Genomic DNA, 12,939 nt, shown 5'->3' with positions numbered 1-12,939 from the left:
GTTCTGACTTCCCTGGACATTGGGGCTCCCAAAGGAATTACTGTTAACAGCAGCAGCAAGCAGGATTCCAAGGTCAGAACAGGCGCTTCTGGGAATAGAGCTCACCTTAGCAAGCTTAGCTCAGGAGGATTTGAAGATATCCTAACAACAAGCTAAAGGAGATGTTAATGTCATAGGTATGGTAGCTGTCTTAAGTGCATCATAACCCAAGTCTGCAACATACCCAATACATGCCCAATATGTTCAACAAAAATAAGGGAGCCCTATTCACTTCCTATCTGGACTACTGAAATGGCCTCCAAACTGATCTCCTTGCATCCACTGTTCCTCCCTACTTTCTCAAATCCTTTCTGCTCATAGCTGCCAAATGCATATTTCTAAAGCACTCGTCTCACCCCTGGCACTCCCTACTAATGAACCTACAATGGATCCCTATTGCCTCTAAGAAAAATGCAAATTTTTCATCATCTGGAATTTAAAGTCTTCCCAGGCTGACTCCTGTCTATCTCTTCATGCTGGTCAAATCAGCAAGCATGCATTAAGTGCCTACTATATGTCAGGCACTGTAATAAGGGCAACACTCCTTTATTCTATTGTTATGAAGGAAAGCTTTTGTAAACCATAATGCACTTTAGAAATGTAACTAAATCATCTATTCCAGATGAAAATCTGGCTCCATTTATAGCCTTGCCCCATGTTCTTGTTTCTGTATCAGATAGCAAAGTGAAAACCAAAGCTGTAAGACCCTGCTGGACCCAACTCTCCCTAACACTGCCGAACTGTAGTAGGACTACTGTGGCTCCCAGGGGACACTTGGGACACTCTGTGAGGGTCCTGCTGAAGCAATGTTTGCAAGAGGGATTCCGTGAAGTGTCAGAGAAGGCTAAAGAAGGTACAACCACAATGGACTAGATGGAGCCATGCTGAACGACAAAAGACACTGGATGTGGAGCCAGAATACCAATCTTCTAGACACTGTTCATCAGGACCTTGGACAGGACATTTCATCACTAGAGATCCCAGCTCCTCACATCTCAGTTATAAATGTCCTAGTGTGGGGTTGAAGTCAAGTCTGAAGAAATCTGCCTCTTATACTTATTAAAAGGACAGGAACACAGACACGAAAAAGTGTCTGTTTCTTTTCTTCTCACTCATTTTAGTACAAGAACAAAAGCGTTTTGAAAATTTGGCTACCCAGAAGATTCCAAACCTAGAGACCTCTGGGAAGTATGCCAGAAGAATACCTAGACTGGCCAAATTGTAGCATATAATTGTGATGGAATACTACTGAGCTAGAAGAAATGATGAGCTCAATGCTCTTAGAAAAACATGGAAAGACTTGCATGAAATAATGAAAAGTGAAATAAGCAGAACCATGAGCATATTCTATATAGTAACAGAAATATTGTTTTAAGAATGAAAAGTGAAATAAGCAGAACCATGAGCATATTCTATATAGTAACAGAAATATTGTTTTAAGAATGAAAAGTGAAATAAGCAGAACCAAAAGAATATTCTTTATAGTAACAACAATATTGTTTTAAGAATGAAGAGTGAAATAAGTAGAATTAAGAGAATATTTTATATGAAAATATTTTATGTAATAATAGCAATATGTTAAGAATGAATTCAAGTAAGTTGATTTTTTATAAATACTCAAATTAACTATAAGTCACATGAAGAAAGATGCTGTCTGCATCTAGAGAAAGAAACAAATATTAGTATATATAGAATGATTTTACATATATATGTACATATATATTTGTGTCTAATGATTGCTATCTCTAAGGCAGAAGGGTGGAGGATAGGGAAGGAAAAAAAGAAATTTCTATGTATATTTGAAAGGAATAGCATGTTATGCATAGTAGATTTACAATTTCATATACAATCTTTTTTATTGTACTGTTTGGAAATATTTTATTCCATAAATTAAAAAATAATTTTTTAAAAATTTCAAAAGAATAGACTCCAAATGAATATTGACTAAGAACAGCTTAGCCTGCAGAAATTAATCAGGGAGTTGTATAGATTTTAAGTCAAAGAAAGACCTTTGTCAGAGAAACAATCCCACTAAACTCTAAGCAGTTTGAAAGTAGGGACTTTCCTTTGCCTCAATGCTTAGCACATAGTAAGTGCTTAATAAATATTTATTGATTAATTGGGTTGTAACCAGAAAATGTCTGGAAAAAGCATAAGACCAGTAGTTAACTGGAATAGGTCTGGCTTTGTGTTCCAAATACCATGGCTTAAGATCAGGAGTATCATAATAAATGTTTATTGATTAATTGAATTGTAATCAGAAAATGTCTGGAAAAAGCATGAGACCAATAGTTAGCTGGAAGAGGTCTGGCTTTGTGTTCCAAAGACCATGGCTTAAGGTCAGGAGTATCATTCTAAAATGGAAACACCCTTATCAGGTAAGACTCAGAGAAATAAGTAAATATTCTTATGGGAGCAATACACTGAACCTTCTCTTCACTCACCATCTCTAGTTCCTTAGCTAAGAATACTAGACTTTTTCCTACAGGCTTGAACTAAAGAAACTGTAGCATCTTTCACTCCAGGGCCTTCTCTCTTAGATGTTCTCCCACTTATTCTCTTTCTCACTTATGCATAGTTGGTTGGAAGCTCTCTCTCTCTCATTAAACTATGAGTTTCTGAGAACTAGGGCTGTTTTTGCCTTTCTCTGTATCCTATGGGCTGAGCAGAGTGTCCAGTACCTAGTAGATATTTAATAACTGCTAGTTGATTAACAAAAAGTCTCTGGGCTTTAAGCTGAAAAAATAAAGAGAGAACCCTCTCATCCTCCCATAAAGAAGGAGCAGGACCCCAGATGAAGTTCCAGCTAAAGTCAGAAACTCAGTGCTGAGAGACATTTTCTAGCCCTGTGCCTTGGGACAGCAGCAAAAAGGGAGTAGAGGAGCAACATGGAGCATTATTGAATGGCCACATGAGTCTAAGACAGAGCATGTTTGAAGGGGAAAGTGCAATGAGAGCCCCCAAACATATGAATATTCCTGCAATATTAAAAGTGAGACTTTCCTTCCTATGTATATGCCCTAGGCTCATGGGCTCCCTATTAGTGTGCCCCTCCAACATGTGTGCTAGTACATTTTCCTATATGTATTCATGTGTATTTGTCATGTTCAGTGTTTATCCCTTCAGCACATATCCTGGATAAATTTTCTCTATGTGTGCACTTCTCAATGTATGTGTCCTTCCATGTCTATTCCTTATAGGTGTTTGTCTTCCCTATGACATATCTTGTGGGAAGGATGGGCAGGTTTTATTTCCTTTTTATAGTTAATATTTTTAGATGTTGGGTTTTTTTTCTATTTTTCTGTTATTTTATTAAGTATTTTCAGTTTGAATTAATCATATCTTTTCTGGCTGACTAATAAATATAGATACAATGATGGAGGCTTACAAGTGGTAGTTATGAATGGCAACAGATTCAAAGTATACCCAGGACTTGGGGCAGCTTTGTCTATCCACTGAAGAGTTGGGTAGCACCCACCAGGTGCTACAGAGAGAGAGAAATAATATTGTCTCTACCTATCTCACAAGGTTGTTATAATGATCAAATAAAACAATGTATTGCACCATAGTAATCCCACAGCACTATGTTAATTATTATTAACGTGGCTTCTAATATAGTAATAGTTAACAACTGTCTTCAAAACAAAGAAAAGATAATTAATGCACATATTTAACCTATATCAGATTGCTTGCTAGCTTGGGGAGGGAAAGGGAGGAGAGAGGGAGAAAAATTTGGAACATGAGGTTTTGCAAAGATAAATGTTGAAAACTATTTCTACATGTATTTGGAAAATAAAATACTATTAAAATCATTTTTAAAAGATACTTAAAATAACAAACATCAGAGATGAAAATTAGGGAAATTTCCAAAAGGAGGTTCTGGACCCTTTCTATGCCTTAAGTGGACTTCAGTAGGTCTAATCCTATCTGGACAGGATGTAGTAAAAAGGCCAACTGTCAGTAGTTTTCAAAGATAGAAATAATCCTCATTGTATCTTCCAGCTACCTTGGCAGGAAGTGAACTCTCAGATATTAAAATTCATGTACAATGTTCTCTGTCAAATGTCACTTGTCGGGAGCGCTTTTCTCCTGTTCAGGCAAATGAAGAGGAAAACATTGTCTCCTGATTTATGCAGCCCCGTGCCTGTCACAAGCCCAGGATGTTTTTCATAGCAAATGAGTTTGATTTTGGGAAGTGTGATGGGCTTTTCCTATCACCTCCTCCGCGGCTGCTTCAGGTGCTTCTAGCCCTGGAGACAAAAGGGAAGTGATGGAAATGATGAGAGAGCTTTGGGATGGATGGAAGGGGAACCAGACAGAGAGAATGAAAATGAAGGAACTGGACTTTTTTTTTCTTCCTTTTCTTGCATTGCTGAGAGCCCACATAAGCAGATACCTATTTTTAACCCAGACTGTTGCTAAGAGAAGCTATCCAAGGTGCCTTGAACCAAGCCACAAAATGGCACATTTTAATTAAGAACTTTTGAAATGAGACTCTTGGAGCAGAGGAGTGGGAGGGATAGGAAATGTCTTTTTTTTTATTTGGTTTCCTATCTATCTTTACTTTCATGATAGATTGTTCCTTTAGGAAAAGAAAGAATTATAAGGGTGCATTTTGCACAAATTACTTTAGTATCCTAGAGGTTGAGGGGACCTGAAAGATAATCTGAAATCATTCAGTTTACAAAACTGGAAACTAAGATGGAGAAAAATGGTAAGCAAATAGCTCTGCAATTACATGACCCCATTTAGAAGAAGAGACATAACTAGAACCTCAACTTTTTCATTTCTATTTAATGTTTTTCTCAGTATTCAACTCAATTCATATCAACGAATATTTATCAAGGGCCATATTGCCATGGATACAAAGGCAACAAAGAAAGAAGGTCTGCCTTCAGGATGCTTACATTCTACTACAGGTATAGATGGAAGTGGAATTATAAATATACACAGAAAAAGAAATATAAAATATACACAAAAGTTTTGTTATCTGTCATGAAATATTTTGAGCCTAGAACTTTGATATGTGTTGAACCAGAGACTTTGGAGTTATAGTACATCACTAGGGTGAGATGGGGGTAGAAATGGGGAAATTTGCAAAAAAATATTGGCAATTAAGTCTATTTTCATAACCCCTAATTTGCCACTTATAATAAATATTTTGCTACATGATTTCTCATTTCATATTTTCAGAGGAAAATCTCACTCTGGAATTGGCATTTTCTGATAGAATTCATAAGAGCTATTATTCACATTGTGTGAAACATGAGGGTTTGTGATGGGAACACAGTTTGGGAAATATTCAGTGTCCTAGATCACCTACGCATAAAGCAAGGGAAAAAACCATCAACAACTCAGAACAAGGGAGGAGAAATCAGGTTCCCTGGGTAGTTGGAGTGAAAAGCCCCATTAGCATCAAAAGACAGGCATCTGTTTAACTTAATTTAACTGTAATGGTGGAATGAGACTTAGAGGCATACAGGCAGACAGAGGAAGTCAAAAGAATATCATATGAGACCTCTGGGCAGACAAAAGCAATTTAGAGCTTCAAAACTAAGAGAGTCACTGTCAAAAAACCTCTTACAAAACAGGTTTGAAGCCTTCGATGTTATTTCCCCAATGCTTTGACAAAGTAAGTTATAATTACCAAACAGAGATGTAACAAGAACATATTTTCCCCACACAAAATAATATCTACAAAAAGAGGCAAAAAGCCTAGCTCTTTATTAGAAAAGTAACAAGGTATAATGGAAAAAAAAACTGAGCTTAAAAGCCAAGAACTCTTGGTTGGGTCCAAGCTCTCACATTTGCTAACTCTGTAACCACAGGGCAATTATTTAAACTCACAGAGCCTCAGTTTGCTAATCAGCAAAAATGAAATAATATTTTCATTATTTAGCTCATAGATCTGTTTTCACGAAAATGCCTTGTAAGCAGTAAGGACTAGAGAAATGTATGTAATTAATACAGTATCTTGTCAAAAGATAATTCATTACGTTGCCAGAAAAAATGCAAATTAAATGTATGTATTTGAACAAAACAAAACAAAAATTTTTGCTTTCTTAATGTTATGAATTATATGACGAGAAATTAAGTCCTAGAATTTGTGATTCTATTGAAAAAGAAGTTTCAACAATCACTGGTAGGAGAGTCAGTCTTCTCTAAGTCTAATGCTAAGCAGAAGCATTTCTAGCACAGGAAGGTCAGGTAAAATACTCTGGATGCAGACCAGAAAGGGCACTGTAGAAGCAAAGCAAGCAGGTACCAACCACCAAGATGTACTCTCACCTTTGCTCTGATCCAGAGATCTAATCTCAGGATGCCATTTAACTTGCCCCCTAAAAACAGTTATTTACTACCACTTATATTGACTCTGCCTGCATGGAGTTAGGTTTTTTTTTTAATTTCTTAAAACTAATTAATTTATTTTAATTTAGGGAATAAAATAAGAATTTTCATAACAGATTATAGTAAAAAGGATGTATGCACATGAAACTGAAAAATCTATTAAATATAACTTACTATTCCTTTTAAATATATAACAAAGTTAACAAATAAATTTTTCCTTCTCCTCACCCCCTGCCTTAGAGATGGTTACCATTAGACTCAAATAGGCTATATATGTAAAATTATTCTATAATACATCTACTTATTAATTCTCACTCTGGATGCAGATAGCATTTTTCTTCATATTCCTTTATATTTAGTTTGGGTATTCATAATGCTGAAATTTATTCTCTCAAAGCCATTTCTAAAACAATATTCTGTTACTGTATACAGTGTTCTCTTGGTTTTACTCAATTCACTTCATTGTTTCATGTTTCCATTAAGATCATCGAGCTCATTTTTTTAAATTACACAACAGTATTTCACCCCAACCATATATCACAACTTGTTCAACCATTCTCCAAGTGATGGGTATTGCTGCTATTTCCAATTAGGTTTTAAAGCTCTGTTTGTTTTTAAACAGCATCTCTGTTCCTGATTTCAGGTTTTCTTTCTTCAAGTCTCAGCAAATGTCTCATCTTCTGCAAGAAACATTCCCAAACCTCCTTAATTCTAGTGCTTTCCCTTTGACTAAACTCCAATTTATCCTCTATATATCTTGCTGGTCTATAGTTGTTTGCTTGCGAGCTGCTTGAAAACAGCCTCTTCAATGCTCAGCCCAATGCCTGCCATTGCAAACACTTAAATGCTACTAACTGAGTGAATTTCTTCAGCCAAATTCCTTTGACCACCATTCCTTCTGGAATATTTTCTCTTTGGATTTCCAGGATCCTCTTCTCCTTGTTTTTCTCTAGCTGAATGACTGCTTCTCAGAGTTCTTCCTCCCACTCCCTAATTGTGGATGTCCCCAAGGCTCCCTTTTCTTCTCTCACTGTTCCCTATTCCTTGGTGAGCTCATCTGCTCCCCAGAGTCAGTGATGGCTTCTGTGGAGACAACTCTCCAGTCTCTCTAGTCAGCCCTAATTTCCCCCTGAATTCTAGTTCAGCAACTCCAGCCGCCTAGAGGTGGATCGGCCCTGTTGTCTCACAGGCAGCCCATATTCTATGCACACAAAACTTAGGCGGCTATCTTGCCTGCCTATTGTTGTAAGGTCAGGAAATCTGCAGAACATTTGGCAAACATTTAGGTACCATAGAAATGCCAGCTATTATCACTACTGCCACTACCAGCATCACCACCACCACTATTATTCTTCCTTTTCCTTCTCCTCCTCTCATTACTACCATTATTCCTCCTCCTCCCTGTATTACCACTATTATTGCTATTACTACTACTACTACTACCCCTCTTACTCCTCTTCCTCCTCCTCCTCCTACTACACTACTACTATCACTATTACTTCTCCTCATTCTTTTATCACTATTACCACTATTGCTATCATTACTCCTCCTCCTCTTCTTATTAGCACTATTACTACCATACTCCTCCTCTGAGCACTATTACTATTACTATACTTCAACTACCATTATTACTATCATTACTCCTTCTCCTCCCTCTCTTCTCACGATTACTCCTCCTCTTCTTACTACTACTATACTACTAATACCACTATTACTACCACTATACTATTACTACTGCTATTACTACCATTACTCCTCCTCCTCCTTCTATTATCAATATTACTACTATTACCACCACTACTACCTCTCTTACTCCTCCTCTTCCTACTACTACTACACCACTACTACTACTATTACTACTACTACTCTGCCCCTCCTCCTGATTTCCCTGTTTCTATCACAAAAACTTTGGGATCACCTTTGATTCCTTCTTCTTTCTCATCTTCCCACAATTAGTCAATTGAAAAGACCTCTTGATTTTACCAACACTGCACTGACACCTGCCCTCCTCTCCTATACTGTGCTACAAGCTTCTATAACTCTTGTCTGGATTATCATAAAACCTTCTCATTTGCCTCCTTGTCTCCAGGCTCTCTTCTCTCCTAATCAACCTTCACATGTCTCCTAAAAGTGACTTGGCTAGAGTCAGAGTTTGAACTCAGGTCTTTCTTTCTGTCTCCCAAGGTAAACCCTTTGCATCATGTCATTTAGCTGTACAATATGAACTGGCAATTATTAGTAGTAAGCATAACAATGATAAGGATGAAGAAGGGAGAGTGCAAGAATAGAAAGGAGGAGGAAGAGAAGAAGGAAAAGAAGAGGAGAAGGAAAAAAAGAAAGAAGGAAAAGAAGAGGAAGAGGAAGAAGAGGAGGAGAAGGAGAAAAAAGGAAAAAAGGAGAGAGAAAGAGAAGAAGAAGGAGAGAGGAGATGAAGAAGAAGGAAAGAGTAAACAAAGGAAAGAGAAGGAGAGAGAAGAAGAACAAGAAAAAGAAGAGAAAGGAAAAGGAGGAAGAGGAGGACGAAGAGAAGGAAGAAGAGGAGGAGGAGAAGGAAGAAGAAGTATTGGTAGTAATAGTAATAATAAGTAGTAGTTACTAACAAGAGCAGCAACATTTTATTGAGTTCAAGGAAGTGTGGAATTTATGAATATCAGTAAGGATGGATGCTCAGTCACCAACACCATCACCTTTATTTTTGACTTTCTAAAATATTAGGCAAGAATTTATTTCAATGATCCAAAATGCTACAGAAACTTGGATTCTAATAGAATAGAAATTTCTTGTTCCTCAATTGACAGTTACTGTTCAAGATCTCTCCTCTGTCTCTCTTCCTAAAGAACTATGGGGAGGTAAACCACAAAGAGAGGGAGGGAAAATAAATATTTATTGATGAATTCCATATTCTACACAAATAAGAGGATTTCACTAGAAGATCCCTAAAATTCTTTGCAGGACTAAAACTACATATGCACAAAGTCTTTGATGTTGGCAATTCAGACTTGGTACAGTAGGACAAACACTGACTCTTGGTGGTATGGAGTCAGAAATTGTAATCCCACTTCTTAAACAAGCTACCAGTGTAATCTTGACTAAGATCTTTAGTTTCCATGGGTCTCCATTTCTTATCTGGATATGAGGAAGTTTAACTAGATGGTCTCTGGGCTGTAGTCCAACTCTCTGATCCTATGGCGTTGTGAAAAGGGGAATAAGTGTAAATTCCAGAGAGCCAGGCTTAAATCCTACTGTGCAATGAAAATCTCAGAGTATGACAAAGAATCAAAATATTTTATCTCCGTATTATTTCACAACTGTTTCTTTGTTCTGGCAACTCCATAAATACCACAGTCAAGGTTTCTCAGCTAATTGTCTGGTTTTTGTTTTCCTGCAGCTGTGGAGGCAACCTGCCAGAATCCTGCATGCCTAAGCCACGAGAGGGGGGCCTGGGAGACCAGGAGGGACTCCCACCTATTAAAACAATGGATGGGATGCTGGGAGCTGGGAGTTTTTCTTGTCAGGTCAATATAACAAGGACCTAGGGTGAGGAAGCTAACTCACTAATGTATTTCCCAAAGAGTGGTGTGCGTTCTCAGCCTGACATACAGGTGGGTCAAACTCAGCAGTCTCTCCCTCCCCCAAGGAGATTTGGGGATTAAAGGGAGAGATATGATTGAAAATTCTGGACTTAATTAATCCAGAGTTTACCATGATCTCTCTTAGCTTCTATTATGTATTCCATTATGCTCATCTTCCTGTGTTTATATGTTCAAATATTGATTCCTCCTAATAGAAGATAAACTGCTATTATTATTATTTTTTTTTTTTGGTTTTCAAATATCCAGCATCTATCATAACATCTTTCACACAGTAAATACTTAATAAATGTTTGTTGGATTGTAAAGTCAATCACCACAGATTTGAAACATTTTGGGGGGCAAAAACACACTTTAAGTACATACATGAAGAAAAGATGAATACAGATATTAACATGCAAAAAAAGAAATGTATACTTACATGTAATATGTTGGATATATTCCTTCAAAATACCAGCAATGTTTTTTGGCCTCTGTACACTGAAAAGAGAGGGGGAAATACACAATCAATCTTTTATCATAGAAAGCATCTTTAAAGATTCCTAACCAAAGAAAATAAAAAAGAAACTCTGCATTGCTAAGACATATTGGAAGCTGGGGAAAAACTAATAAGTATTCTCTTCCCTGATTTTTATTTAAAAAAAAATTGTTTCCAGATTTTCTTCCTCTACTTCCTCCCAGATCCTTCCAACTCAAAATAAATCAAACATGTTAAGTTTATGGGAAAAACCTTAAGTTATACAGAATATATTTTTATACTCCTTATCTTATAGTTACTTTAGATCTTTTAAACACTAAGAAAATGTATATGTGTGCATTTATTTATTTAATGTCGTTCAGTCATTTTTCAGTAATGTCTGACTCTTCATGATCACATTTTGGGGATTTTCTTATCTACGATACTGGAGTGGATTGCCCTTTCCTTCTCTAGTTCATTTGACAAATGAGAAAACTGAGGCAAAATGAGTTAAATGACTTGCCCAGAGTCATACAGTTAGTAACTGAGAATAATAAATCTTCATGACTCCAGGTCCAGCGTTCTATCCCTTATCCCTTTATATTTTCTAGTTTTCTTCAAATTCACACATGTAAGTCTCCTACTTTTCTAGTTGTATGCCTATAGGAAAGTCATTTGACCTCAACCTAAATTTCCTTCTCCTTAAATAGGGGTAATAATAATATTTATTACCTCCTTCCCAGAGGCACTGATTTGTATACCTGAAAACACTAAACAGACTTCAGAGTGTGAAGCACAGGGAAAGGGGTTAGAATCTTGGCTGTACCCCTAAATAGCTCTGGACAAGACAGGTCCTTTCTCTTGGACTGAGTTTTATTATCTGTAAGATGACTTTTGGTGAATGACCTCTAAAATCATTTCCAGCTCCGAGGCTCATTGAATTTTTTAATAGAGTTTTGCACAAACACTTTTTTAAAAGCCTCAAATGGAGATACCATTAAAAGAGCAGTAATTTGAAGTCAGGGAGAACAAAGTTTATATACTATCTCTGATACTTACTAGATGGAGATTTTTAAAAACCTGAGATCATCGAGGTGACAAGAATAGTACTTTTTACCCATTATCTTATATGACCCTCACAATAAAACTGAGGTGGATAGGGCAGATATAATTATCCCCATCTTATAGAAGCATAAGCTGAGGAACAAAGAGGCCTCGAGTGTTTTAAGATCAATTAAAGTCTTGCTACTGTTTTAGGACCACCCTATAAAGTAACAATCAAACAGGTGACTTGGATCCCGATAACATAGAGAGATCTGTCTGGTGTCATAGAGGTCTGACCGTACTATTTTATGATGAAAGAGTATGTGGCTGTTTGGGCTTGCAGACATTTCAGAATCTATCCTAGGCAGCAAGTGACTGAAATTTTATTAATTAAAAAATGCTTTGGAAAAAAAATAATCCATCAGCTAACCCTCCAGTTCATGCAATGTTGCTCAGGCAAGAGAAGACATCAATTCACTTAGTCAGAGAACAGCTGTTTTCATTGCCCCTTCTCAAATTACTCTCCATAAAACTGACATGTTTGCCAATTCATTTAATTTTAGTTGAGTTCCTGGGTAATGAAACAACGAAATCAGTTTCCTCCCTTAGTCCCTGACAGTTTAAGTGGTGGGTTACCCCCCAACAAAGTATCTATCCCAGATAAATACAATAATACAAATTATCACCTAATTTGTAGATAACAGAGGCTATCTCTGGCAAGATACCTGGTCTTTTCCTGGTGGTGTCCTAGAGTCAAACCCCTCTCCAAAGTGGAGATGAGTAGACAGGTGGTAATGGCGAGAGGAAAAAACTTTAAGACTGACAATTATTCCCAGGCTACCAAAAAATACATAAAACTAAGTGTCAAGAGAGCTTTTTAAAAAAACAGTAAAGACAAGATGATAAAGAACAAAGAACACTGGCCCTGGAGTTAGAAATCTTGAGTTTAAATCCTGCACCACCTTGTTTTTTTACTATTTACGTAATCTCAGGTTCTAGCTGCCCTTCTAGGGCTGCGTCCTATACTACATGGTTTCAAGGAGTTCTTCCAGGGTTAGATCTATGGCTGGCTAGTCACCGAAGTCTCTTACAACCCTGACATGCTATAGTTTTTGAGAGAATGATATAACCAGATTTTGTATACCACAAGAAGAGTTTCTTGTTCAAGGCATCATGATATTGAGAGAAATTATTATTTTTCTCTTGAATTAGGACCAAAGTTTTTTTCTATTTCCTCATCTAGAAATCAACAAGGGTAGGAAATATTGGGCAGAGACTTAACCTAGGCTAAGATCTAATCAAAGACAGTAAAAGAAATTCTAAGTTTAGACAAATAGATAGCTTCCTGCTCATTGTGTTTACTCAAACAGGTCTGGGAAAATGTGGATTCTCCCTTTTGTCAGACAGGTGATGTGGAAATTGATAAATCTCTTTGACCAATACTTGGGTGATCCAAGTCAG

At 36.9% G+C, this 12,939-nt stretch overlaps 1 protein-coding gene across 2 annotated transcripts in view; it reads right to left on the bottom strand.

Moving 5' to 3' along the window:
* The window catches only part of VOPP1 (VOPP1 WW domain binding protein), a 177,050-nt gene that overhangs the window by 76,680 nt on the left and 87,431 nt on the right, over positions 1-12,939 (bottom strand). For both annotated transcript variants that reach the window (XM_051984023.1, XM_051984018.1), the window contains exon 2: positions 10,399-10,457. In XM_051984023.1, the coding sequence (XP_051839983.1) occupies positions 10,399-10,457 (59 nt within the window). The remainder of the gene's footprint in view (positions 1-10,398; positions 10,458-12,939) is intronic.

This window comes from Antechinus flavipes, chromosome 1, assembly GCF_016432865.1.
Source record: "Antechinus flavipes isolate AdamAnt ecotype Samford, QLD, Australia chromosome 1, AdamAnt_v2, whole genome shotgun sequence".
Lineage (NCBI taxonomy): Eukaryota > Metazoa > Chordata > Mammalia > Dasyuromorphia > Dasyuridae > Antechinus > Antechinus flavipes.
The sequence above is the reverse complement of the archived record's forward strand: the minus strand, read 5'-3'. Positions and strand labels throughout refer to the sequence as shown.